General features: G+C 39.6%; 2 protein-coding genes across 5 annotated transcripts in view; one reads left to right on the top strand and one right to left on the bottom strand.

Annotated features, from left to right (window-relative positions):
- Cryz (crystallin zeta) overlaps nt 1-18,372 on the bottom strand; it is a 24,151-nt gene extending 5,779 nt beyond the window's left edge. The window contains exons 1-5 of the mRNA XM_090334600.1: nt 18,290-18,372; nt 12,963-13,086; nt 10,888-11,040; nt 5,900-6,063; nt 1,967-2,018 (exon numbers count right to left, since the gene is read on the bottom strand). Coding sequence (XP_090190726.1) covers nt 1,967-2,018; nt 5,900-6,063; nt 10,888-11,040; nt 12,963-13,073 — 480 coding nt within the window. The 5' untranslated portion in view covers nt 13,074-13,086; nt 18,290-18,372. The remainder of the gene's footprint in view (nt 1-1,966; nt 2,019-5,899; nt 6,064-10,887; nt 11,041-12,962; nt 13,087-18,289) is intronic.
- Nucleotides 18,305-23,467, top strand: part of Tyw3 (tRNA-yW synthesizing protein 3 homolog) — a 21,052-nt gene continuing 15,889 nt past the window's right edge. For 2 of the 4 annotated variants that reach the window (XM_090334603.1, XM_090334601.1), the window contains exons 1-2: nt 18,305-18,647; nt 21,400-21,480. In XM_090334603.1, coding sequence (XP_090190729.1) covers nt 18,333-18,647; nt 21,400-21,480 — 396 coding nt within the window. In that variant the 5' untranslated portion in view covers nt 18,305-18,332. The remainder of the gene's footprint in view (nt 18,648-21,399; nt 21,481-23,467) is intronic. The other 2 variants (XM_090334604.1, XM_090334602.1) reach the window with 1 other exon arrangement.

Raw genomic sequence — 23,467 nt, 5'->3', positions numbered from 1 at the left:
AGACCCAGCAGAAGCAAAGAAAGAAGTAGATACATGGAACTGAGCCTCTGGTGAAAGGAAAAGATCCATTTCAATGAGCTGCCACACACTATGGAGTCAGTACAATGGATTCTGAGCTACTCTTCCAATTAAAAATACAGATCTCTTTTTAAATGAAAGATTCAAGGCAAATATATCTCTGCATGTTTGGGTTTACAAAGAGTTGCTCGATAAACTTTTAAAAAGGTATTGTTTATTCTATTGTTAACAACCATTCTGGGCATGTTCTTTCAATAGATGATATACTGACCAGTATGTGTCAGCTGTTTTCCTCCTAACTTTACTAGCAGGAAAACAGGACACTCCTCGGCAACATACAGAAACGATAGCTGTGTTCCTAAGTCCACAGCATTTTAAACATGCGACATCATCCCACAGGAATGTGAATTAAATGAGGCCAGAGAGCACAAACAGAAGCAAGGCAAAAGCTCAGCACTGTTTCCCTCTGATAGGGCAAGGGGGATCAGAAGCGCTTCACTCACCAGTCAGTAGCCTATTCCCGTCAGCCAGGGATTTAACAAACTCAGCCAGCTCTGAGGACACTGAGGATTTTAACTTTAAAAGGAGGAAACATCATTGAGAAGCACCTGGCTACAAGAGGACATAGGGAATAAAAAGATTTTCTTTAAATTCTTCTTCCTCCCTCTGACCGACATATTTCTCTTATAAAGAGTGCACAGGTGAGCTTTCAGAAAGCAAGGACAATTTAAATAAATACATATGCTAGACAGACCTTTAAGGACTTAGTGTGAAATTTAATTTAACCCCCAAATAACCTCTTCCATGAAAGCTCAACAATGGAAGATTTTTGACAGGGTTGATCTTTCATATTTTCTCAAGCCCCACAAGGACCATGTTGGTGCTTTAGTAAATAGTCTGGCTCAGTAAAATCCTTCAGAATTGATCTCTGTGAGGGATACAGGAAGATAAGAAATCTCATGATTCAAAACAAGAAGACAAAACGGCCTGAGTCTTTTTTAGTGGTAGATACACATGATTGGTATACCCCTGACTTCATCCAGAACATGAAGTGGTATACAATAAGTCATCTCATTGCATCTCGTCCCGGGAATCCACAGTGCTTTTAAAGAGGATAACAGCTTCCTCAAGGTGAGCCATTTCACTCCAGGCCTTTTTTTATTTACTTTTTAAAGCAAAAATCTCATCTTCAAAATTTCTAAAGCTTCTGTTGCAGGATAGAGGTCACATGTATTTTCTTGTTAAATTCCTGCCTCTGAGCTCTTAACTTTTCCTCTAAGCTCCTCAAAGGCAGTTTGGCAACTGGTTCTTGAAGAGGTTTCTGACAGCCCTGTGCTGGGTTATTTCCATGAAGGGCTTATTTTATAAGTTCTGACTCCTCTCCCTGCACATTAGCATGTTGAGCCATGGGTTGTGGTGTTAAGGATACAGCTGTACACTGTGCACTCTGCGAATGTCATCAAAGCTCAGCAGGCACGGGATAGAGGGAAGATAGAAAAGACTGAGGACTCACAGTGTGGCTGTGCGGTGCTATCTGGGACAAGCCAGGTAAAGCTTTAATGAGCCTTATTTCCTTATCTAAGAGAATATGGAATTGATATTAACCTTTAGAGCTGTTTAAAATTCTAAAAAAATGTTCTGGTAGCATATGTTACCAGAAGGCAAACACAAGGCCAGTGTATCTTGGTGGTACACACCCAGTGTAGATGGAAAATTCTCCTACATACATTTTTGATGAGGCAGTCTGTTGATTTAATAACTAAGAAATGTTCTATTAATGATAAAGGATCAAATGATTTTGAAAAGATGAAATTAAAAACAGAAAAACCCTTCACTATGTAAAAGGAAAAAAAAGACCCCACAATTCTACCTTTAAGAAGATAATGTGAAAACAATAAATCCACACTCAGCTTATGTAAACATTGACTCAAAAAAAGAGACTACTTACCCCTCCACTCGCCCCATGAACCAGAACACTTTCTCCAGCTTTCCCACGGGCACTGACAAAGAAGGGAGAGGGACTCTATCACTTCATGCTTCGGAGCTAGTTAGGGTCAGGTGTTTTGTTATCTGTAAGGCATTTCTAACATTAATCTAGCAAACACTTATCCAAAGAGCAAACAATCCTGACCTACAGCCCCAAAGTATTCGCTAAACTCCTCCAGATCAAATGATGTGTCTTTAGCCACAGATCAAAGAAACCCCGATTCTTTTTTTGTTTTTAAACTGGATGCCAGGTGCTGTGTTGGATGCCAGAATGAAGGCAAGGTACCACATAAGGTTGAAATTCTTGTGGGTGAAAGTGGAGCTGCTGAATCAGAAAAGTTTTGAAGTTTTCTTTCCCACATGTGTCCATGGAGTGTATTTCCAGGCAGATTTATTACAGATCTGGCTCTTTATTGTGTAGTCTTCAGTAATAGCCAGGTAAGCACAGAAACTGGACTGTTTGTGGCCAGTGGTGAGAAGATGTTTTTTGCTTTCTATGCCTGTGAATGTCTGCTTGCACTGGTGCTTTCAGGAAGCTGAGCTGAGTCAGAAAAGCATGGACAAAACAAACCCTGTCACAAAGACTCCTCAAATGTCTAGATCCTCTAATGAAGAGGCATATTTCTGTTACATCTGGCTCACACTACTGCATTTCCATCATACCCTGAAAGGAAGGACCAGACATAGAATCCTCGAGAGGGAGGTGTCACTGTTCCAGACAGACAAGGGCTGCAGCTCGCAGCTACCATGGAGTTCATGTCTCACTCTGGGGGAGATCTCGCTTGGTTTCAGTAACTTTTTTGCCTGGCTGGCCTTGAATTATGATCCTCCTCATTTCTACGTCCCAAGCAGGTGAGATTACAGGAAGGAGATACCACCCTCAGTGCCCCAGTGAATATTTTAGAAAATCCTTCAATCCCTTGAGCACTAAGAACATATTTTCATAAATACCCAGACATGAAAGAAGGAAAGAAAGCTGGTGGATCCTATATTGTGTTTCCCAGTTAGGACAGTTTTTCTCTATAGTTGGTGTGGCAGTCAACGCCATGTATACCATATGACAAGGTGAAGGCATCTTATACTTGTTCCAACATCATTCCAGATGTTTCTGTGAAGACGGTTTAGGATGAGATTAGCAATTAAGTTGATTGCTTTTGATTAAAGCAGATTACCCTTTACAGTGAGTCTATGGAGCCTCTTCCAATCCCAAAAGTTTGAATAGGAGAAAGACTGACTTCCCCCAAGCAACTATGCATGCAAATACCTGTGGGCTAAATTGAGGGTCTTTCTTAGTCTCCAGCCCTTTGGTTCATTCCATCAGATTTTAGACTTGACAGGGCTCCACAATGCCATGTGCCAACCCTATTGATCCTGTCTCTGGGAAATGCTAACACATTCAGATCCCCCCATGCTCATTGCATGGGCTTGAGCACCTGCCAGTCCATGCCACTTGACCCGTGATGAATCCTAGTAACTGAAGAGGAATAGAAAGTCTTTCTCTTCTCTAAACAGAGCTCTATTCTAGACTTCAATATTCACCAAGAAGGAAGTCTAGTATCATGATCCCGGACTTCTTCACTTCCAAGGCAAAATCAGCAATCATCCCCACTGAGAAATGGCAAACAGTAATAACCAGTACAATGGCCACAATCCCTGCTGAAAGCTCTTCTTCACAGGTGTTCAAAGAGCTTGCTTACTGTTCATGGTTCCAGTTCTGCCCATCATTTCCTATTCTATTCAGCTAGGACCCCATAACATAGCATGCAGCTCCTCTCACTACAGTGGCTCCATTCCCTTTGCACTATTATACTTTGACACCAATATTCCAGTGCTGGACTAATGCTCAGAGCAGATTTCCTTGCAACGTATCTAAAGGCCAAGGAAAAGAAAAGCCCATTATCCACCATTGTGGTTCCCTTTAGTGCTAATTCACCAATGACTACTTTGTCACTACTTAACTAGGAAAAGGGAAGCAATAACGTATAGCTCTATCAACACTTCAGTGCCCTCCCTACATGCCTATATTTGTCCTATCTTTAGATAGGATAGGATAAATAGAGACTTCTAGGTTTTAGGGATGGGTTGTCTTTCCATTAGTTGGCATAGATAAATAAGTCAATCTCTCTACTTATGTACTATGTCTTTTTTAATCTTTATATGGAACCTTCGTCCCTCAGGCAGTCCTATCCCTCTTCTCGACACGTTCTCTGCTAGAAACATGCTCAAGTCTTATCCACCATTAGAAACAAGTTTTCTTCCCATTTTCTTCCCACTTGCCATAAGTAACCCTCTCCTTTCTCTTTTCTATTTCTCCCATTTTATTTAAGAACTGATTCATTCAACTGATTGCCTCTTCCTTCCTCAATGCACTCAGCCAAATTTCTGTTCCACCCACTCTGCTGAAATCATTTGATTAAAGTCACCCAAGACTATTATTTATTATTTATTTGTGGTGGTACTGGGTTTTAAAATTCAGGGCTTACCATTTTCTGTATGTGTTCTTCATCAATTGAGCCTTGCTCTTAGCCCCTTTTTATTTCAGTTGTTTTTTCAAGGAGAGTCTCTTGATTTTGATTAAGGCCTGTCTTAGATCTTGAGCCTACTACTTAAGACATGGCTCACAGCTATGGGCTCACTAGTGTGCCTGCCATTCCCAACTTAAGACAGGATTTCGCTGAACCCTTTTGTTAAAGTGATCCTAAATTGTGTTAGATTTCCTAAATTATGATCCTCCTGATCTCCTCTTCCAAGTATTTGGGATGGTAACCATAAGCCACCATCCCTAGCCCTGAGACCTAAAGGCTGGACTGTAGCTTTTTCTCACAGGTTGCATTGCTTCAAGACTGCCACAATTCTACATGATTCAAGCTAGAAAGTTGCAAATACCCTTAAGTACCTTTCCCTCTCTTAATCTTGACCCTTAAATGATTACTAAATGCTCATAATTTTGTCTGTCCTAAAGTTGTCTTTTCCTTGTCACTCCATGGTCTTTTCTCTGGCCTGTAACATTTTATCCAAGGGAGATTGATATAGGACTTCTCCATTTCTGTCCTGAAATACATCCTTCACACACAGACAGATATTATCAGTAAGTTTCAAATATAAGGATAGAATTCTCCAGAATAAAACATTTTATGACCTCCAGTCCCTTACAGAGCAATGAATTAGCTCTACTGTCTAGCTTTCCACAATCTGAAACCTGCCCTGATTATAACAGCTAATATTGAGACCATGTTCCAACTTTAGTCTTTGCTGTTCTTTGCCTTGAAACTTTCTATCCAAGAAAACCAATTGCTATATCTCTCCCCAGATACTGTTTCACCACATGCAATGCCATTCCCATTATTGAGAATGTTCTATCCCCTCCCAAACACCCTTCTTTCAGCAAGGTCCTTCTGATCCTCTTTAAATGCCTAGGGGATTTGATCAAAACATAGATTCTCTGGTCTCAGGGGTGCTAAGGGGGTAGGGGCCCCTTACTGTATTTTTAAACTGCCGCCTACAAGATTTTCAGGTACAACAGGGTATTTGAATCATGCCTTTAAAATAATCCAAGTGTTACCTTTCTCCAAGAAACACCATCTCATTAACACAGGCATATCCCTTATGATCCCATAAAACCCTACACACATCAATGTATCTCACCACTGAAGATTCTCTGTTATATATAAATATTATTAGGCATGTTTATCTCCCTCACTAGTCTAGAGGTATCATCAAGAGGATATTGGCTCTGCTCTATGTCCCCAGTGGTCAGAAAAATCTCACAAATTAGCAGTTTCTGCTCTATAAATAGTTAATGATAAATAACAAGTAGCTCAACATGACAGGCATGGATTTGGACAGGAAGGCATTTAACACTGCCTGCCTCGGAGGCGTGCTCTAAAGTCATTACCTGTGGAGCAAAGCTCGGTAAGCAGTGAAGTATGGGATCCCGATGGCAGCTCCTTGTTTGAAGTTCAATTCCTCTGGCAGCATGTGAACAGTGTGCTCATCAGCGAGGGTATACTCGGCATATCCCCCTACGATGGTGCGGGTGCTAAAGACTCTGTCACCTTTCTGGGGAAGAGATCCAGTAATAAAAGTATCAGTGCTGAAAAGTAATGCCCAAACGGGCGTACTTCCTTATGAAGTATACTTCTAAGTATTTATCAACTGATGTCTGAAACATTGGATCTCTATTTTATTAATGAAAAGAAAGATTAATCTGGAATCCTAACTACTAACAAGATCTGAGGATCTTGGTTCAAAGTTAGCCCTGGCAAAAAAGCCAATGAGAATCAAAAGGAGGAGGAGGGGGAGGACAATGAGGAGGACAAGGAGGATAAGGACGTGGTGGAGGAGGAGGAGAATAGTATGATAAAATGACAATGACAATGATGATGAAAACTTGTCTCTACTGAGACCTAGGTTCTGCATTTGGTGTCATCACAACAGCCTATGTGAGGCAAGCATTTTTTACCTTCTCACTTCTCCAATAAGGAAGTTGAAGTGCTAAGAAGTTCTACAGTACTCTCAAATCAAGTCAGTAGTAAATGGAAGTTCTTATAAACCTTTATATTTTGTGAATATATTAGGGAAAGAGACAAAGTTCAGTTTCTTCCACAAATAAAACTCTATTAAATCCTTTCCATGTATTTCTTCACTCTCATATTCCTATTATTTTTCACACATACACCCCCAAAGCATGGAACCAAGCCCATATTCCAACAGCAGGAAAAGCCAGGACTTGCTTCTTCACTCATAGGAACTAGTCACAGGGAGTCAGCTGGACCCTCACTATTGTAAAGCACCTGCATGGCATTATATAAATTACACTATCAATATGCTAGGTGAAATTAGACTGCCATATTTCTTCCTTAGGAAAAAATGCAAGTTCTTTATATCACAGAGGCTGTCCAGTATATATTATATGAGCTTACAATTAAAACAAAAATGAAAAAAATGTAGTAGCGATCCCTCCTGGCCACATCCCCTCCAGCATCTGTACTTATTAGTTTTCCTGATCCTGGCCATTCTAACTGGAGTGAGATGGAATCTCAAAGTTGTTTTGATTAGCATTTCTTTTATGGCCAGAGATGTCAAGCATTTCTTCATGTGCCTATAGACCAATCTTAGTTACATTTCAGAGAAGTCTTTGGCCCATCTTTTAATGGGATGCTTGTTTCTTTGAAGATTTGCTTTGGAGAGATTCAAATTTTTTAGCTGTAGATATATTTTAGATATGAGGCCTTTGTTGTATGGTTAGTGACGATCTTCTCCCCCTATGTGGCTTTCTATTTTAACTTGCTAGCTGTAAGGTTTGCCGAAAGGAAACTCCATACAGTTTAAGAGGTGAAGGTTTATTGAGAGAGAAAAAGAGAAAACAGACCTACAGCTGCACAAGATAGAGTCAGGCCGAAGAAAGAGAGCTTATGGCCGGAAGTGAGAGATTATATAGGGGGGAGGAGTGTGGCCACAGCGGAAGCGGATGTGACCTCAGAGGATGAAGAAATACTTCAGGGTTACAGTCTGGGTGGGGATTTCCAGGGTGCACAGGAGAACACCAAGGGAAGGAATCATTTCTCCCAGGCAGACCTAACACTAGCTATGTCCTTTGCCATAAAGAAGAAGCTCGGTTGATGGGAGTGTAAACTTGTTCAGTCACTATGGAAAGCAGTATGGCAGTTCCTCAAAAGGCTAAACATAGAGCTCCCCTATGACCTGGCAATCCCACTCCTTAGCATGTACCCAAATGTCCAGAAACAAGGACATACTAAAGCCACTATCACAAGGATATTCATTGCAGCACTATTTGCGATAGCAAAGATATGGAACCAACCTAAATGCTCCTCAGTAGATGATTGGGTCAACAAGATGTGGTATTTATACACAATGGAATTCTATGCTGCCACCAGAAAGAATGACATTGCCCCATTTGTAAGGGAATTGAAAGACTTGGAAAAAACTCATATTAAGCGAAGTAAGCCAGACCTAAAGGAACATAGTCTCAATGGCTTCCCTCATTTGTAATAATTAGTACACATCTTGGACTCTCCTAGCAGAGGATTACAATAGAGCAAAACCTAGGTACATATGGTCATATAGGATGAGACTAAATGAAAGGATCTCTGGGATATGGAAACAAGCTTTATCTTGAGTGATTGTTGTTCTCTTTTCCTTTGTTGCCCTTTGGTCAATCTCATGTTGTTACTGTATCTGACTTTGTTGCCTAGTATATTGTATATATGTCTATTTGTTTATTTGAACTAGGAAAGGGAAGGGGGAAAAACAAGATGATTGGGAGGGAGTGGAGGGAGGAAAATGGTGAAGAAAAACATAAGAAGGGGTATCAATGTGTGAGAAGTAATACACCTACTGTCTGGTGAATGTAACTGTAACCCCTCTATACATTACCTCTATACATTACCTGAATAATAAAAAATAAAATGAAAAAAAAAAGAAAAGGTAACAACATTCTATTGTGGGACAAATACAAAGAGAGATTCAAATGGCATCTCAGAAAGTACAAGAATTTTCATTCAACAGGATCTTCATGCAATGATCAAAAAGGACTATGTTACAATAAATCCCACTTTAACATCTTAAGATACATGTTGAATTGATTTCAATATGTTATTGATAAAAACTTACTGCTTGGAAAGCACTGAGTTCTAACAGTGACATTGGTAGCAAGACATTGTCCCTAATCTTAAGTAGGGTAAGCTGTGAGGATAGAGAAAAGAGGAGAAACAGTTATTTCTATCTATTATAAAAGCCAGGCAAGCACAGAGACTCATCCAGGGTAGGTACACGAAAATAAAAAAAAATAACTTCTGAAGTGAGGAAATTATATAGACCAAATATTTGGCACAGTCTTAAAGGACAGCAGGAAATTTTGAAAACTAAACTGAGATGTCAATTATAGGTGAAGAAAAGTTACCAAAGGAATAGAAGCAATCATAAGTGCTGAGAGCTTATGAGCATTTATTCATAATGAATAAGTAAATGGTCTATGTGTATGCAATAGTTTCAGAAGATAAAATGGAAAGGAAAAAAAGCTGGAGAATGAAATACCTCAAATCCCAGCCTATGAGATTAAATGTAATTCTACCTAGCTGAAGAACCAATAAGAACAAACAAACAGTGTGAGAGGGTACAGGGTATGCAGGAAAGAACAGTCCATCCCTTACTAAAGATTGAACTACAAAAGGGAAAGACTGGGAGATGAGAGTGGAAAGACAAGCCAGCAAGAGTATAAGACAGTCTGACCCAATAAAGAGGTGCACACGGAATACCTGACATCTGCAAGCAGTACCTGACTCCTCAAGAATCAAAACAGAAGTATGAAATAATCAGAATTCCATTCTAGAAAACTGATTCTTTCCTAGAGTAAGGATAGATTTCAGGGGAGCAAAAGTTAAGTGTCCAAGTGAGAGATATAGGAAAACAGATAAAAATAACCCGAATTACACTACAGATGGTAGGCATGCAAAGAGACACACTAGATTCAGTAAGGGAGAGAGAGTTGAGTGAGGAAGACTCATGAGTGAGCCTCAAGCTCCAGGAATCAACCTCAGAACAGGTCAGCAGTGAGACCAGACTGGCTCGATTTCAGATATGTGGAGGATAACCCCGTGCAGACAGTCAAAAGTTTCTGCAATGAAGGAAACATTCTACATTTGTACCTTCCAGCTGGATAGAGGTTAGATGCTTAGTCCAAGTAAAGTCTTTAAATGTTGTATGGCTCAGAAAACAGACGTTTAATGTGAATTTAACGACTTAAACTTTTTGATTGCCACAATGAATCCTACTAATACTGTGAACAGCACAGTCCTAGAAAATTCTTAAAAGATGGACACTCAGTATAAAGGGACTACAAAAATCATCATGTAAAATGTATTAAAAAAAAATCCCAAGGTCTCAAAAGGGATGAAGAGTCCTGGACAGCACTATGATTTGAGGAATATCCAGGGAAAAAGAGGCTAGGAAAGGATGCCTAGAGAGAAATGGAAAAGAAAACAGGAAAAAATGATGCTACAGAAACTAAAGCAAAAGGTTTTTGTTTTTTATTTTTATTTCTTTGTTAAGTGACTGAGTGTCAAATGTTACTGAGAAGTCAAGAAAGATAATGACATAAAAGGGCCCATTAACTCCAGCAATACAGAGGCCATTAGTGACATTAGCAAGAGTCGTTTCACTAGAGCTCTTGGGGCAGAAGCCAGACTGACACAAGATGAGAAGTGAAAAGCTGTATGAATCTGCCCCTTCTTCCCCTCTTCCTGTATAGGGGCACTGTAAGCTTCTCCACATCAGCCCAATTCTAGTGAATGTGCTGCCCAAGTTGAACAGGTTAAGAAACTCTGGAAAGATACCAGATGAGCAAGCTAGGAATACACTGCCAGTGCTGTTTATACCTTTTAGCATAGCAAAACAAGAAGCAAACAAAAGCCTCCTGATCATAACACTTTCACTGGTCCTGGTTCATGGGTCTGATATGTACAGTGACCTTTTATGTTTTGCTTGTCTTACTTCATCTTCAAAAGAGTTAGCTATCCCTTTATGTTGTAAAACTAAATTTACAAGAGGAATCGAAAAGGATGTTGGCCTGCGTACTACAAAGAGTTAGAACATAATACTTATTTGTTTTACTTATTTACACATTTCTATTAAATCAACAGGATAGCAGTTCATTCTGTGAGGCTGTGAAGATATAAAAATTATTCAGCATTCATTTTACATGGTTCAGATAGTCCCTGGAGAAAAAACAATTTCTTTTCTGACTAGAGGAGTCCCCCAAGTGGTAGAAACTGTGCAATCGGGCTTATAAATGCCCCCAAAATAAACTAAAATGTTTTTAAAAAACCTGTTAGGGCAAAATAGAAATAATTAAACATACAATACCTTGAAAGCAGATACATGATCTCCTACAGATTCTACGAGCCCGGCCACATCGCTGCCAGGCGTATAGGGTAAGGCCGGTTTTCTACTGTAAGTACCAGAGCGAATGTAAGTTTCCACTGGATTCACCCCACATGCATGGACTTTGATCAGAACCTAAAAGGACAATGTATTTCAGTTCAACAGCACATGCAGATATTGCCTATGACTATGCTATTACTGCAGATTATGCAAAGTATGAAAAAGGAGAAAACAAAACAAATAAGCTCTTATCTTTCAGAGGCTCATTCTAATCTTGCAAAACAATGTATAAATAAAAAGGTAAGACTCTTGGCTTCGATAATATATTTAAAACATTTTTAGAAAACAGAAGAAATATTTAAGGCAATAAATTTCTACGAGTTTATAGGCCTATTTGCTCCTATTCCTAAGTACCTGAGAAAAACAATAATTCCTGGCCCCCTTCATAGGTATGAATATTCAAGGCACTGCGTTCTAGCCAATGAAATGGGAGTCTTTGTAGTGACCAGAGAGTCACTTACAGGCCTCACCCAGAGAATCCACACTGTGCTTTTGGGCTTTCATGTAGAACTAGGGAGTCCACAGCCAGAACAGTAGAATTTTATGATGAAAAAACCCTTAAGTTTTGTTAAAAACTTTATAATTTGGGAAATAATTTTCTATTAGTTAAATCATTGATATTTGGAGATTACATCTTTTAGGGAAGCTATTTTTTTTTTTTACCAATTTTACCTTAATATAGAATGATTATCTCATAAAAGAAACCCCTTTACACATGTTTTTAAAGTTGTTGTTGTTGATTTTGTTGTTCTTTTAGAGTAAAAGAAGGTCTTACAGAAAAGTAGTATTTGAGGTAGACCTTATACATGAGTAGCAAATCTGTAGGAGGGGCCAGGAGTTTGGCCTAGAGGCAGAGTATATGCATGAAGGCCAGGTTTTGGTTCCTTAGTACAGCATACATAGAAAAAGCAGGAAGTGGTGTTGGGGCTCAAATTGTAGAGCTCTAGCCTTAAGAGAGCCCAAAGACAGTGCTCAGGCCTTGAGTTCAAGCCCCAGGACTGGAGAAAGAAGACAAAAAGAAACCTGTAGGAATGGGAAAGAATGAGTATTCATACTGGCAAAATGCTTTACATGAACATATAAAAATAGAATAATTAAATTTGTTTTAAAGAGTGGAGAGAGGGATGAGAGAGAGTGACAGAGAGGGGGAGTTTAATGGGGTTTATTGCATATGTGCATGGAAATGAAATTCCCTTTTGTACAGCTAATATATGCTGATAAAAACCTTGCAGCTAAAAGAAAAAGTGTGCACAATGCAGAAGGAATAAGAGTCTTGGGGATACTGTTTCAATATAAAAAGACAAGAAATAATGTCTTTAAAGATAGGTTATCACCAAGTTGTACAGATTTGCTAAGGAAATTAGACTCGAGAGTTGTAGAAAGTGCAATTATGAAAATAAACAGTCAAAAGGAAAGTGCTATCACCAGTAGTGGTGATTAAATTCTACAATTACAATTCTCAGGGCTGGTAGAGTACGTGCTTACACGAAGCCCTGGGTTGGATTCCTTCGTATCACATACACAGAAAAAGCGGGAAGTGGTGCTGTGGCTCACGTAGTCAAGTGCTAGCCTTGAGAAAGTTCAAGCACAATGCCCTGGCCCTCATTTCAAGCTCCAGGATAGGCCAAAAAAAAAAAATTCTCTTCAATCATAGTTGAGAGAGGATGAATGCAGAAGGAAATTCTCTTCCCCTCATGTACCAAAAGAAAATCATGGAAGCATTTAATAGAAACACATATTCAAAATACTTAGTATTTATTCATAACCATTCAACTATTACAGAGCATAGCTGATTCTCAACTTCAAAACCTCTCTTATAATAAAAAATTATTCCTTTCCACACATATTTCATTACTATTTACATTATGGTGTGAAACTCTGCCCTAATTTAATGTCTTTATAAACCACTGTGAGTTTGTTTTCTTTGAACACAAACTTCGTGTGGTAGAGTGTCACATTCAGAGTAATCATTGCCTGAGTAGAGTAATTATTTCCACCTGACGGTCTTTTGGAGCTGGCACAACGATATCCGAATGCAGCTTCAGCACGTCTGGTCCACCAAATTCATGAACCCGAATAGCCCTCATCAACTTTTGTCCAGTTGCCATGGTGATCTAGAATCTAAGAAAAAAATAATATATTATCATACTGTATCAAGGCTATCAGTATATTTTCCCCCTTTCCTCTGGTAGGGGCAGATCAAACGATTTTTCAAATAACAATTTAAATCATGAGCTTTCCACTGATCTCATTTCATGTTTAAGGACCTTTCATCTTACAAATCCTTAAGCTACAAAGCAAAATAATTCATTCTGTTTCCTGTGGGGACTCAATGCCTTCAATAAGAGAATCAAACATGCAAACAAAAACATCTGGATAGACATAGCATGACACCACATCTTTTAGCTGGGTTTTATTTGTATTTGTGTGTGTGTGTATGTGTGTTTGTTTCACAACATCTTGGAAATTGTAGGAACCAATATTAATTTTATGAATATATAAATTGATCTGTTAAAATATGGACTATTATAATCATAGTGAAATACAAAGATAATAAACACACCTGTAACTAGCTCTATAAATATTAACATTTTAATAACCTAAAACATTACAGATGTAACTGTACTCATCCCAAACCTATTTCTCGATCACTCTTTTTTTTTTTTTTTTTTTTTGTGCCAGTCCGGGGCTTGAGCTCAGGGCCTGAGCACTGTCCTTGGGCTTTCTCAAGGCTAGTGCTCTACCACTTGAGCCTCAGCACCACTTACGGCTTTTTACTATGTATGTGGTACCAAGGAATCAAACCCGGGTCTTCGTGCACGCTAGGCAAGCACTCTACCACTAGGCCAAATTCCTGGCCCCTCGATCACTCTTTTTAAGAGGTGATTACTATAAAGTCACGGCTAATCATTTTTTAGCAAGTCACACCGCTACCATATGTATTTACACTAGTAAAGGAATATTGCTTTTTGTGTGGGAGCCTAGGAATGTGGCTTAGTGGTAGAGTGCTTGCCTAGCATGCATGACGTCCTAGGTTCAATTCCTCACTAACCACATAAACAGAAAAAGCCAGGAGTGGTACTGTGGTAGGGTGCTAGCCTTGAGCAAAGAAGCTCAGAGACAGTGCCCAAGCCCTGAGTTCAAGCTCCAGGACTGACTGAAAAAAAGAATACTGTTTTGTTTTTGAATTTAGGGTCTCTAGTGTGCTCAGTTTGATAGCTCAGCTGGCACTCTACCTCAGAATCCACAATGCCAAACCAGTTTGGTGTTATTTTGGAAGTGAAGTGTCAAGGACTTTTCTAACCACATTGCTTCAAACCACAATCTTCCTAACGAGTATCATAGGCACTAGCAGTTGACTAATATATGTGATCTTTTGCATTTTTTCTAAACTTTAATTAGATTGTACTATCTTTAATTCTGCATTTGCATTTTCAGTATTGAAATACTTGGCTTTATGTAGTTAATAAAAGGGAGGAAATACTAAAAAAATGAGAAACACAGCTTTTATTCTTTCATAAGTTACTAGAGCTCAACAAACTGTCTTACCACTGTTAGTAATAAATTGAAAAGAAAACTTATAGTTGAAAAAATGACAAAGCAGTCATTGTAATCAATGTACACTATGTTACTTGTAACAAGCCAGTCAACTTTTTGAGCTCTTCCTTTCTGAGACTTTTTGAGCCTTCTCTGTCTGAAAACTGGACTCCAATGCAGAGTTCATGTGCTAGAAATTTGGAAAGTGCCTGTTACAGAACTTTGAAAGTGTTTGTTTCTGTATATAGTACCTACCAATACTTCTTTCCCACCTATTACTCCTCCCAATTTCTTATTTAGAAAATATACCTCATTCCATAATCATATAACCATCCCTAATTTAATGTGATAATATTTAGAGGACCCTGGCTATAGAAAAAAAAGAACTTTTATCTGAAAAGTATCCAGATGAGGAAAGTAATTAAAGTATTAATACCAAACAATCGTTGCTATTTATTCAACACGCAGACATATCACAAAATACAAAGGACAAACAGAAAAGAAGAGCAAAACACACACACACACACACACACACACACACACACACACACACACAGGAGTCACAAAATACAAAGGACAAACAGGAAAGAAGTCAAATATCTTTAGTTCCTGTGAGCTCTATTCACACACATATACTATATAGGATATGAAAAATGCCAAATTCTTGTTCCATATTTGGTGCCTATTTTTTATCTTTCAAACACATCTGGTATTCTGTAAATTATTATTCTGACATCATTATTTTCCTCAAAGACAGCCTAATAATAAAATTATTATTCATTATAATTAATTATAATTAGGACAGACGACAAAACCAAAAACTCTGAAACAGGACCTGCATCTTGTACCTAACTTTTTGATTTGTTTTTTTTCTGCCAGTCCTGGGCTTGAGCTCAGAGCCTGAACACTTTCCTTGGGTTTTCTCAAGGCTACCCCTCTACCACTTGAGCCACATCACTACTTCTGGCTTTTTTCTATGTATGTGGTACTAAGGAATCGAACCCTGGTCTTTGTGTATGCTGGGCAAGCACTCTACCACTGAGTCAAACTCCCAGCCCCTTACCTAACATTTTATCTCTCCTACATTTTGACATTGAGTAAAGTGAGAGAAAGGAGCAATGAAGGCATAAAACTTAATATTGGGCTTAGGAATCCACCTGCCTTGGCCAGTCTACCACACTGTGTTTACAGTGTTTGTAAGGAGATAGAGCATGACCTCAATAGCACTAATTTTTACTCTGCTTCTCTTGATCTTTTTTTCCCATTAAGCCTTTGCCATTCTGATTGATCAGGCTCCAGTCAGTACTAATTGCCTTTGAACTCAACTCCAGCAACAGCATCTGCTTCATAATACTGGCCCTCTATCAAAGAGAATTATATAAAAAAAGAAAATAAAGCAACATGACACGCTAACGGTAATTATGATAATTCTCAAGGACCAACAATAACTTTTATTCAAAAAGTATAATTAAATCACTTTCTATTGATTTAATTATTTTCCTGAGTAGAAATTGATACAAATTAAGATTATATTTATGCAGAAATAAAGATAACATTACCATCCATTTCATGAATGAGAAAACATCACGAGTTTAAAGACTTGAAGTAGAGCTAGAAGCAAATATACACCTTAAATGTTGCTAGCTGATTTTCTTACCCTTTTCTTATTATATAATCCCTTAAATCTCATCCTTTGAAATGCTAGCAGAGATCACCTTTAATTACCAAGAAAAAAATGCCATATTATTTTATTTTTCCCATAGCCATACTGGCGTTTGAACAAAAACTGCTAAAGATTGAAGCTAGACAAATACAATTTAACTAACCTACAGGTAGGATCATATATTTTATGGTTAAGAGTTCAAAAATTGTTAAATGTATGTAACTCAGGAAATTCAGTAAAACACAAAAGATGTTATAATTATAATTAATTACAATTTTATTACCTATAAGAGGTCAACTGTAACCTCCACAGACCTTCATAGCGCACTTAAATATAAAGTTTAGGCTATATTTTTATTTATCTATTTATTAAAAATTCATTTATCTTTGTGATTGTTGTTCTTAATGTACTATGTGAAGCTATTGCTTTTCTTTTCCCCTTAAAGTTTATCTCATGTTGTTACTGTATCTGACTTTGATACCTGGTAAATTGTAAGTTTAATTTGTGTATTTGATAATGGGAAGGTAAGGGAATAATAAGGTGAGTGGGAGGGGACTCCGGGAGTGAAAGTGGGAGAAAAACATTGGAAGGGGTAACAATGTTCAAGAAGTAATGTACCCATTACCTGATGAATGTAACTGTAACTTCTCTATCCATCATCCCAAGGATAAAATTAAATTAAAAAATAATTTGGAGAACTGATTTAATTTTTGGTTTTACTATTTACCTAGTCTGAAAAGTTGCCAACTCTAATGATAATATAAGTTTAAAATTCTAGCAGTGATTTTCTTTTACAGACTATGTTTGAACCCATAATGTTTAAATGAAATGTATAAGAAAAATGATCAAGACATACATTTTAACATAGAATGAATAATCCACAAAGCCAGAGACATGGGACACTTACAAGAGAAGTAAAATTGAGGAATTCTAGGGAAAAATGTTTTTAAATGGAAACTTTGAAAGATGTACTGCTGTTAACCTTGGCTTATTGTAATAGCTATTTCATTTTTTTTCTTTTTTTAGTTTTTGGTCATATTGGGGTTTGAAGTTAGTACTTTGAAATTGCTACCCCTTGATCCATGCAGGACTATGTTTCATAACCCAGAAATATATTTAATTTGAAATTTCTTTTTTATGCTGGCCTGGGGCTTGAATTCACAGCTTCAGGTTTTTTACCACTTGAGCCACGCCTCCACTTCTATACATATATTAAAAACAAAATTAAGGTGGCTAAAGAAAATTGTCTCCCTGGATGTGCGGGCCAGTCACCATGTGGTTCTGAGCACCCATTTGATAAAGTGATTATTCGGAACCCCGCTAAGTTCTGGGTGGTGGGGAGGATGTTCAATTGGGATAGATCAACCCAGTATGTTGGTCTCCAGTGTTGGGAGAGTTGAGTGAGATCAGCTGATGATCTGACTTAGATCAGTGACCAGACACAGTGCAGGAGGTCTCGGTGGGACTCACCAAGCCAACTCTCCATAGAAAAGGACAACCAATTTCACACTGCAGCCTTCACAGGGCAGGGTTCAATGGTCAATGCACAGTCCAGGGCTACTGAACTCCAGAACCTCAGGAATACACACAACCAAGTGTCAACAGAGTGTGTCATCGCTTGATAAACTTTTCTTTCCAAGACTATTCTGGGTGAAGGGCACAGAGTCCATCAAATTATATACATTTCTCCCCCAAAGGAAGCCTGTCACCCTGGTTTGCAGGCAGTGGGGGTGAGGGTTCTGGGGGAGCTGGGGAGACCTAGGGTTGTGAGAACTTGGAGGAGGGCTTCCCAGCCTTTGGCCTTAGGCAGGTGGGGTGGGAGGAGGGGGTACAGGACTCCACCCCCCCCCCCCCAGATCCCGTGCTGTGAGAACCTAAACACAAATCCCCCCAGGACCGAGGGCGGGGAGACGCTCCGGAGAGCTGCAGCCAGGCCTGGCCACCCCGGGAGAAGCCTGGCAGGAAGGCTTTCCTGTGGGGGACCTCGGGAGAGGAGTGCAACCCCCCCCCCCAAAAAAAAAAAAAGTCCAGCAAGCTTCACCGGAAACAGCCGGTCACCTCCTACGTAACTAAGAGGAATTTATTGTTAATTTTTTAAAATGTGTTCATTCTTTGACCACTTACCTGTCTCTAGAATGGGGGACCAGAACCCGCCAGGCCCGCCGGGATGGCAGAGTTGCAGCGGGCCGGCCGTTGTCAACTTTCCCAGGCTCCACCTCGAGGCTCCGCCTCCCTCGCGGACAAGGAAGTGCGAGCCTCCGCGGCCACCGTCCGCGCCATCATGGCCGCGCCCAGGGGCCGGCTGCACCTGGACCCCGGCACCGAGTTCGGGAGGTGGAAGGCTCAGCGTTTGAGCCGAGCGGACCTCAGCCGCAAAGGCAGCGTGGACGAGGACGTGGTGGAGCTCGTGTGGCTGCTGAATTCGCGGGATCAGTTCGTCACCACCAGCTCCTGCGCCGGCCGCATCCTGCTCCTGGACGGGGTGAGGGTTCCCCCGCGGCGCCTGGGCACCGCCACCGCTCCCTCCGCCCGGGATCCCGCGGGGGGCGCGTCTGGAGCGACCCGGCCCCACGGCCGGCCCGGCCAGGCCCGGAGCCCCCGCGTCCCCACGGCCCGTCCGGCCAGGCCAGGCCCGGAGCCCGCGCACCCCACGGCCCGTCCGGCCAGGCCCGGCGCTCGCGCACCCCATGGCCGGCCCAGCCCGCCGTCCTCCGGGCCCCCGGGACGGCTGGTCTCGGGGACTCGATAAGTGACGCGGCCTGGAATTCGGCTAAAAGAATGTTCCTTTCATGTTTAGCCGGTCCTGGGTCTTGAACTCAGTGCTCGGACGCTGTCCCTGGGTTTTTGTTGTTCTGTTGCAGTTTGAAATACTAGAGGGATCTGGAGCACTGCCAGCCTGGCTAAGTTCCCTCGAGATTCTGACTTCCGTCTCTCCCCGCAAATGGTTTTTTTTTTCACTCCCGTGGGTGTGTGAACGTCTTGCAGAGTTAAGAATACGTTCGTTGCCTCCTAGTGGCCCGCTCCACTCCTGCAGCTCCTCCGAGTTAATAAGTGCCCCGTGTGTGCACTTGCTGTAGGAACCAAACCAGTCCTAGGAGTGATTGCTTATGTGAAGTTACAGATGCATAAGCTCAACCCCTTCTAACCCCAACATCTGAAGATGATGACAATAACAACAGTCATCACGGTAGTCTTTCGGGGGAAGAAATGGATCATTTCCTGAAACTTTTGTCTTCACCCAGCCCCAACCGTGCTTTAAAAGTTTTCCTTATAGGAGCAGAGAATGTGACTTGCTCAGCATGCTTGAAGCTCTGGGGTCGATTCCTCAGTACCACACATACAGAAAAAGCCGGAAATGTTGCTGTGGCTTGCTAGCTTGTGCAAAAGTAACTCAGGGACAGTGTCCAGGCCCTGAGTTCAAGTTCCAGAATTGGCAAAAAAAAAAAAAAAAGTTCTCCATGTATTGTATTAGTTCATCCAGCATGAACTAATCCATAGGTCCACTCTTTAGGGCCCGAATTGGCTGGTCCTTTGCTGATTTCCCAAGTAACAAGACATGTTTTTGCACTATTTGCAAGGCATCTTGAGGAATATTGCTTATTCATATGTCAATCTTGCCCCCCCCCCTTCTACTACTCTAACTCAAGTAAACTTTTGCAGTTGTTTTCCAAACCATGTTAAATGCTAAATGAGGTGAAAGTAGATAGGTCTTCACTCACCACTGCTCTACCACTTGAGCCACACTCCTTATTTTTGTTTTTTCATTTCCATTCTCCGAATCTCAAACTCCCCTCACCCGTACAGTTTCTCTCATTTTACTTTTGAGTGTTTTAATTACAAGCAAGGGCCACATCTCTGGTGACCAGATTGGCCTTCAGGCAGGATATTGTAACTCACTCTGACTTTTATTGCATATTTTTACATCTAAAATCCGAGCCTCCACTGTTCTATACCTTTTTTTTTCTTTTTTCTTTTTTGCCAATCCTGGAGCTTGACTCAGGGCCTCGGTACTGTCCTTGGGCTTTCTCAAGGCTAGAGCTTTACCACTTGAGCCACAGCAACACTTCCTGCTTTTCCTGTGTATGTAGTAACCAAGGAATCAAACCCAGGTCTTGGGTGCATGCTAGGCAAGCACTCTACCACTAGGCCAAACTCTCGGCCCCATGTTTTATACCTTTTAACTCATTTTCAGTACTTGTTACCTTTAGCTAGTTACTGAAACTGAACTTTTAAAAAAAAAATTTTTTTTTAATTTTCTGGGTGATGTATAGAGGGGTTACAGTTGCATTCTTCAGGGACTGGGTACCGTTACTTCTTAAACATTGATATGAAACTGAACTTTCTCATCATTTTAACTTGTTTATGTTATTATTTATGTTTTTCTTCCTGACCATTTTTACGTATCTCAAACTTTTCCAAATTTCTCCTCCTTTACCCAAGCATATACCAACATAAAGACATACTATCTTCTTGTAGGTGATAGTAATCACTGTTTCTGAACTGGCTTAAGACTTTATGTGAATATCTACTTTAGTTTCTCTTTTCTTGCACTACATTTTTACTCCTATTTGGAATGATTTATAAAATGAAAACAATAAAATGGGAGCTTTAGATAAATGGAATAAGGTAGATCATTAATTTCTAAATCAGTCCATTAAATTCCATGAACTTTGCAAAATGGGGCAACACTTTGGCTCTGAGAGGGACAATAACTAACACAGATTAGATGTGTAAATTATAAAATCTTACAGTGATAACCAAAGTTACTCAGTACTTGCGCAGCTGTAAAGGCCAGAAAGTAATCTCCTGTCCACCCATTATAATAGTTACTTTGTGGAAGTATAGTATTTTCTGTGCATGTGATTTTCTACATGGTCTTTGCAGTATATTCAGGTATCTGTGTATATGGAACACAACTGTGCAAATAAACATTTGTCAAGTTTGAGTCAGTGTAAAATGCTTGTCTTCTTGAAAGTCAGACTTTTTTGAATCCTAGTTCCACTTAAGAATATATATAAAGTGATCCATGACTATATTTCAAAAGAAAAATGTGTTGAATACTTTTGCTTTTTAAATTATATATCAAACTGTTTGGGTTCATTTTTGTTTGGGGATAACCTTACTTCAGATTTTATTGAATTGTTTTTGGATAAAACTTATTCACAGTTACTGTAACAAAGTTTAAATATACTATATATTGTACTTATAAGTGCTTAAATAAATTATCATTTTAGGGTGTAAATGGTTTTGAGGTTCAGAAACAAAACTGTTGCTGGCTACTGGTTACGCACAAACCTTGTGTAAAAAATGAAGTGGTAAGTTTTTATGTACTTATAAATAAACTTAAATTCACAGATACCTTAAAATATTGATTGATGAATTGATTGACTGATTGATTGATTAATTGTGACTGGCTACCCTTTAAAAATCCCCTGCCTCCACCTCCTGGGTCCAGAAGCTGAGGGCACTACCATGCCTGTCCATTGTTACTTTTATATGAAAAAGATAGATTATTCAGGTTAAGGTATATGTGTGATTATAACAGCTGAATATTGTAAATCTAGAAAGCATTTACTACTCTGGCTTGTTTGGGATTTGGAGATAAAATGCACAGAAGTAGAAATGTTTGCAGGCATTCATATTATAGCTCAGCAGACAACTTTATGCATAGCAGAAAGTTGATAAAGACATTGGACACATTGGATCCAAATTTTGAATTTCAGTCCTGCCTTGTAATGACTCTGTAACTTGGAATCAATTATAGAAGGAGGGAGGATAACCTTTGTGCATTACCGTAACCTTCTGTATTGCAAATCTGTTACACATTACTTATATGGAATAAGTTACACATTATTTGTATGGACTACTAACAGAAATATGTCATATATTCTGTGCTCAATTTCCTCAATTGAAGTGTTTGAAGAGTTAATCTAAGTTAGCAGATGCTTTATTCCCAATTATTATTAGAAATCCAATTTCTGGCAAAGAGTTTGGCCTAGTGGTAGAGTGCTTTGCCTAGCATGCACAAAGCCCTGGGTTTGATTCCTAGGTACCATGTACACAGAAAAAGCCAGAAGCATTCCTCAGCTTAAGTGGTAAAGCACTAGCTTTGAGAAAGCCAAAGAACAGTACTCAAGCCCTTAGTTCAAGCCATAGGACTGGCACAAAATAAAACGAAATCCAATTTCATCTCAGACCAAAAGCATAATTAAAGTACTGGAAATGACAGAGCTGGATATAGAGTGAGTCTGCCATTATTGGTTCAGGTTCTCAAATCTTGTCTTCCAAGCGCTTCTTCCATTTCCATTTTTGGAAACCGGCTTCTCTCCATGTTGGCCATTACTTTCTCCTTCCGCAGAAAATCTCTGTGGCAAAAGTGACAGCTGCCAGAAATCCCAGCAGAAAAGACTTTCTTATATTCATGTATCCATCCCAGGGATCAATCATGTTCTCCATTGTAGGCCAATTATTTTTACTGGTGACATGATGCAGTATCCTTAGGCTTTGGCATCTGAGGCTTCTGATATGTAGGGAATGTGATGAGTGATTGAGTCATGATTGACAGTCTCACCAGAATCAAATAGTATGAAGGAGTGAGAGTATTGCCCAGAAATGCTCAGCAGACAAAAAAAATATGCCAGTGCATAACTCAGGATTTGTTAGGACAGACAACAAATACACAGGGTCAAGTGGTATCATGTTTACTGAAAGTGAGAAAAAATAAATTATATAAAATCCAGCACTTGGTGTGATGTGTCAGACCTCCAGCCCAGCAGATCTGTAATATAGCTAACAAGCATTGTGACTGGATGCATTCAACTTTGTACTGTAGTAAAGAGTATATGAACTTGCTCTGATGGGTCTACACATGTAGGTAAATAACTCCAAGGAAATACTCTTGTGCCCAGTACAAAAGGAACAGAACTGTACTGGCTGTGACCTGAGTTCTTTGTATGCATTAGGATAGGTTAGCTTACTAGTATATCCTGTATCCAACACAAAGTTCTTCTAGAAAAAAAGGAAGAGTGTCTTCTAGAAAGAAAGGAACACTTTCTTCTCAATACACATATCTCTGCCTCAGTCTCACAAAGAATCTAAAGTCTTCCTACTGCAATTTTTATGTGCCACACTGCGGGAATTAAATGTACTGATTTTACTCTCTTAGGGTAGAGAGATGGTTAGAAAAGTGTTACAGAAAGTTCATGGGAGAGTTAGAATAAGCAAATTAATACATTTTTAATGAAAGAGGACCAAGAAAGCAAAGAGAATGTTACTGAAGAAATAGGATGTGTGGGCCTGAAA

This window comes from Megascapheus bottae, chromosome 6 (genome assembly GCF_031878675.1).
Source record: "Megascapheus bottae isolate mThoBot1 chromosome 6, mThoBot2.hap1, whole genome shotgun sequence".
Lineage (NCBI taxonomy): Eukaryota > Metazoa > Chordata > Mammalia > Rodentia > Geomyidae > Megascapheus > Megascapheus bottae.
This window is presented reverse-complemented; position numbering and strand designations above follow the sequence as displayed.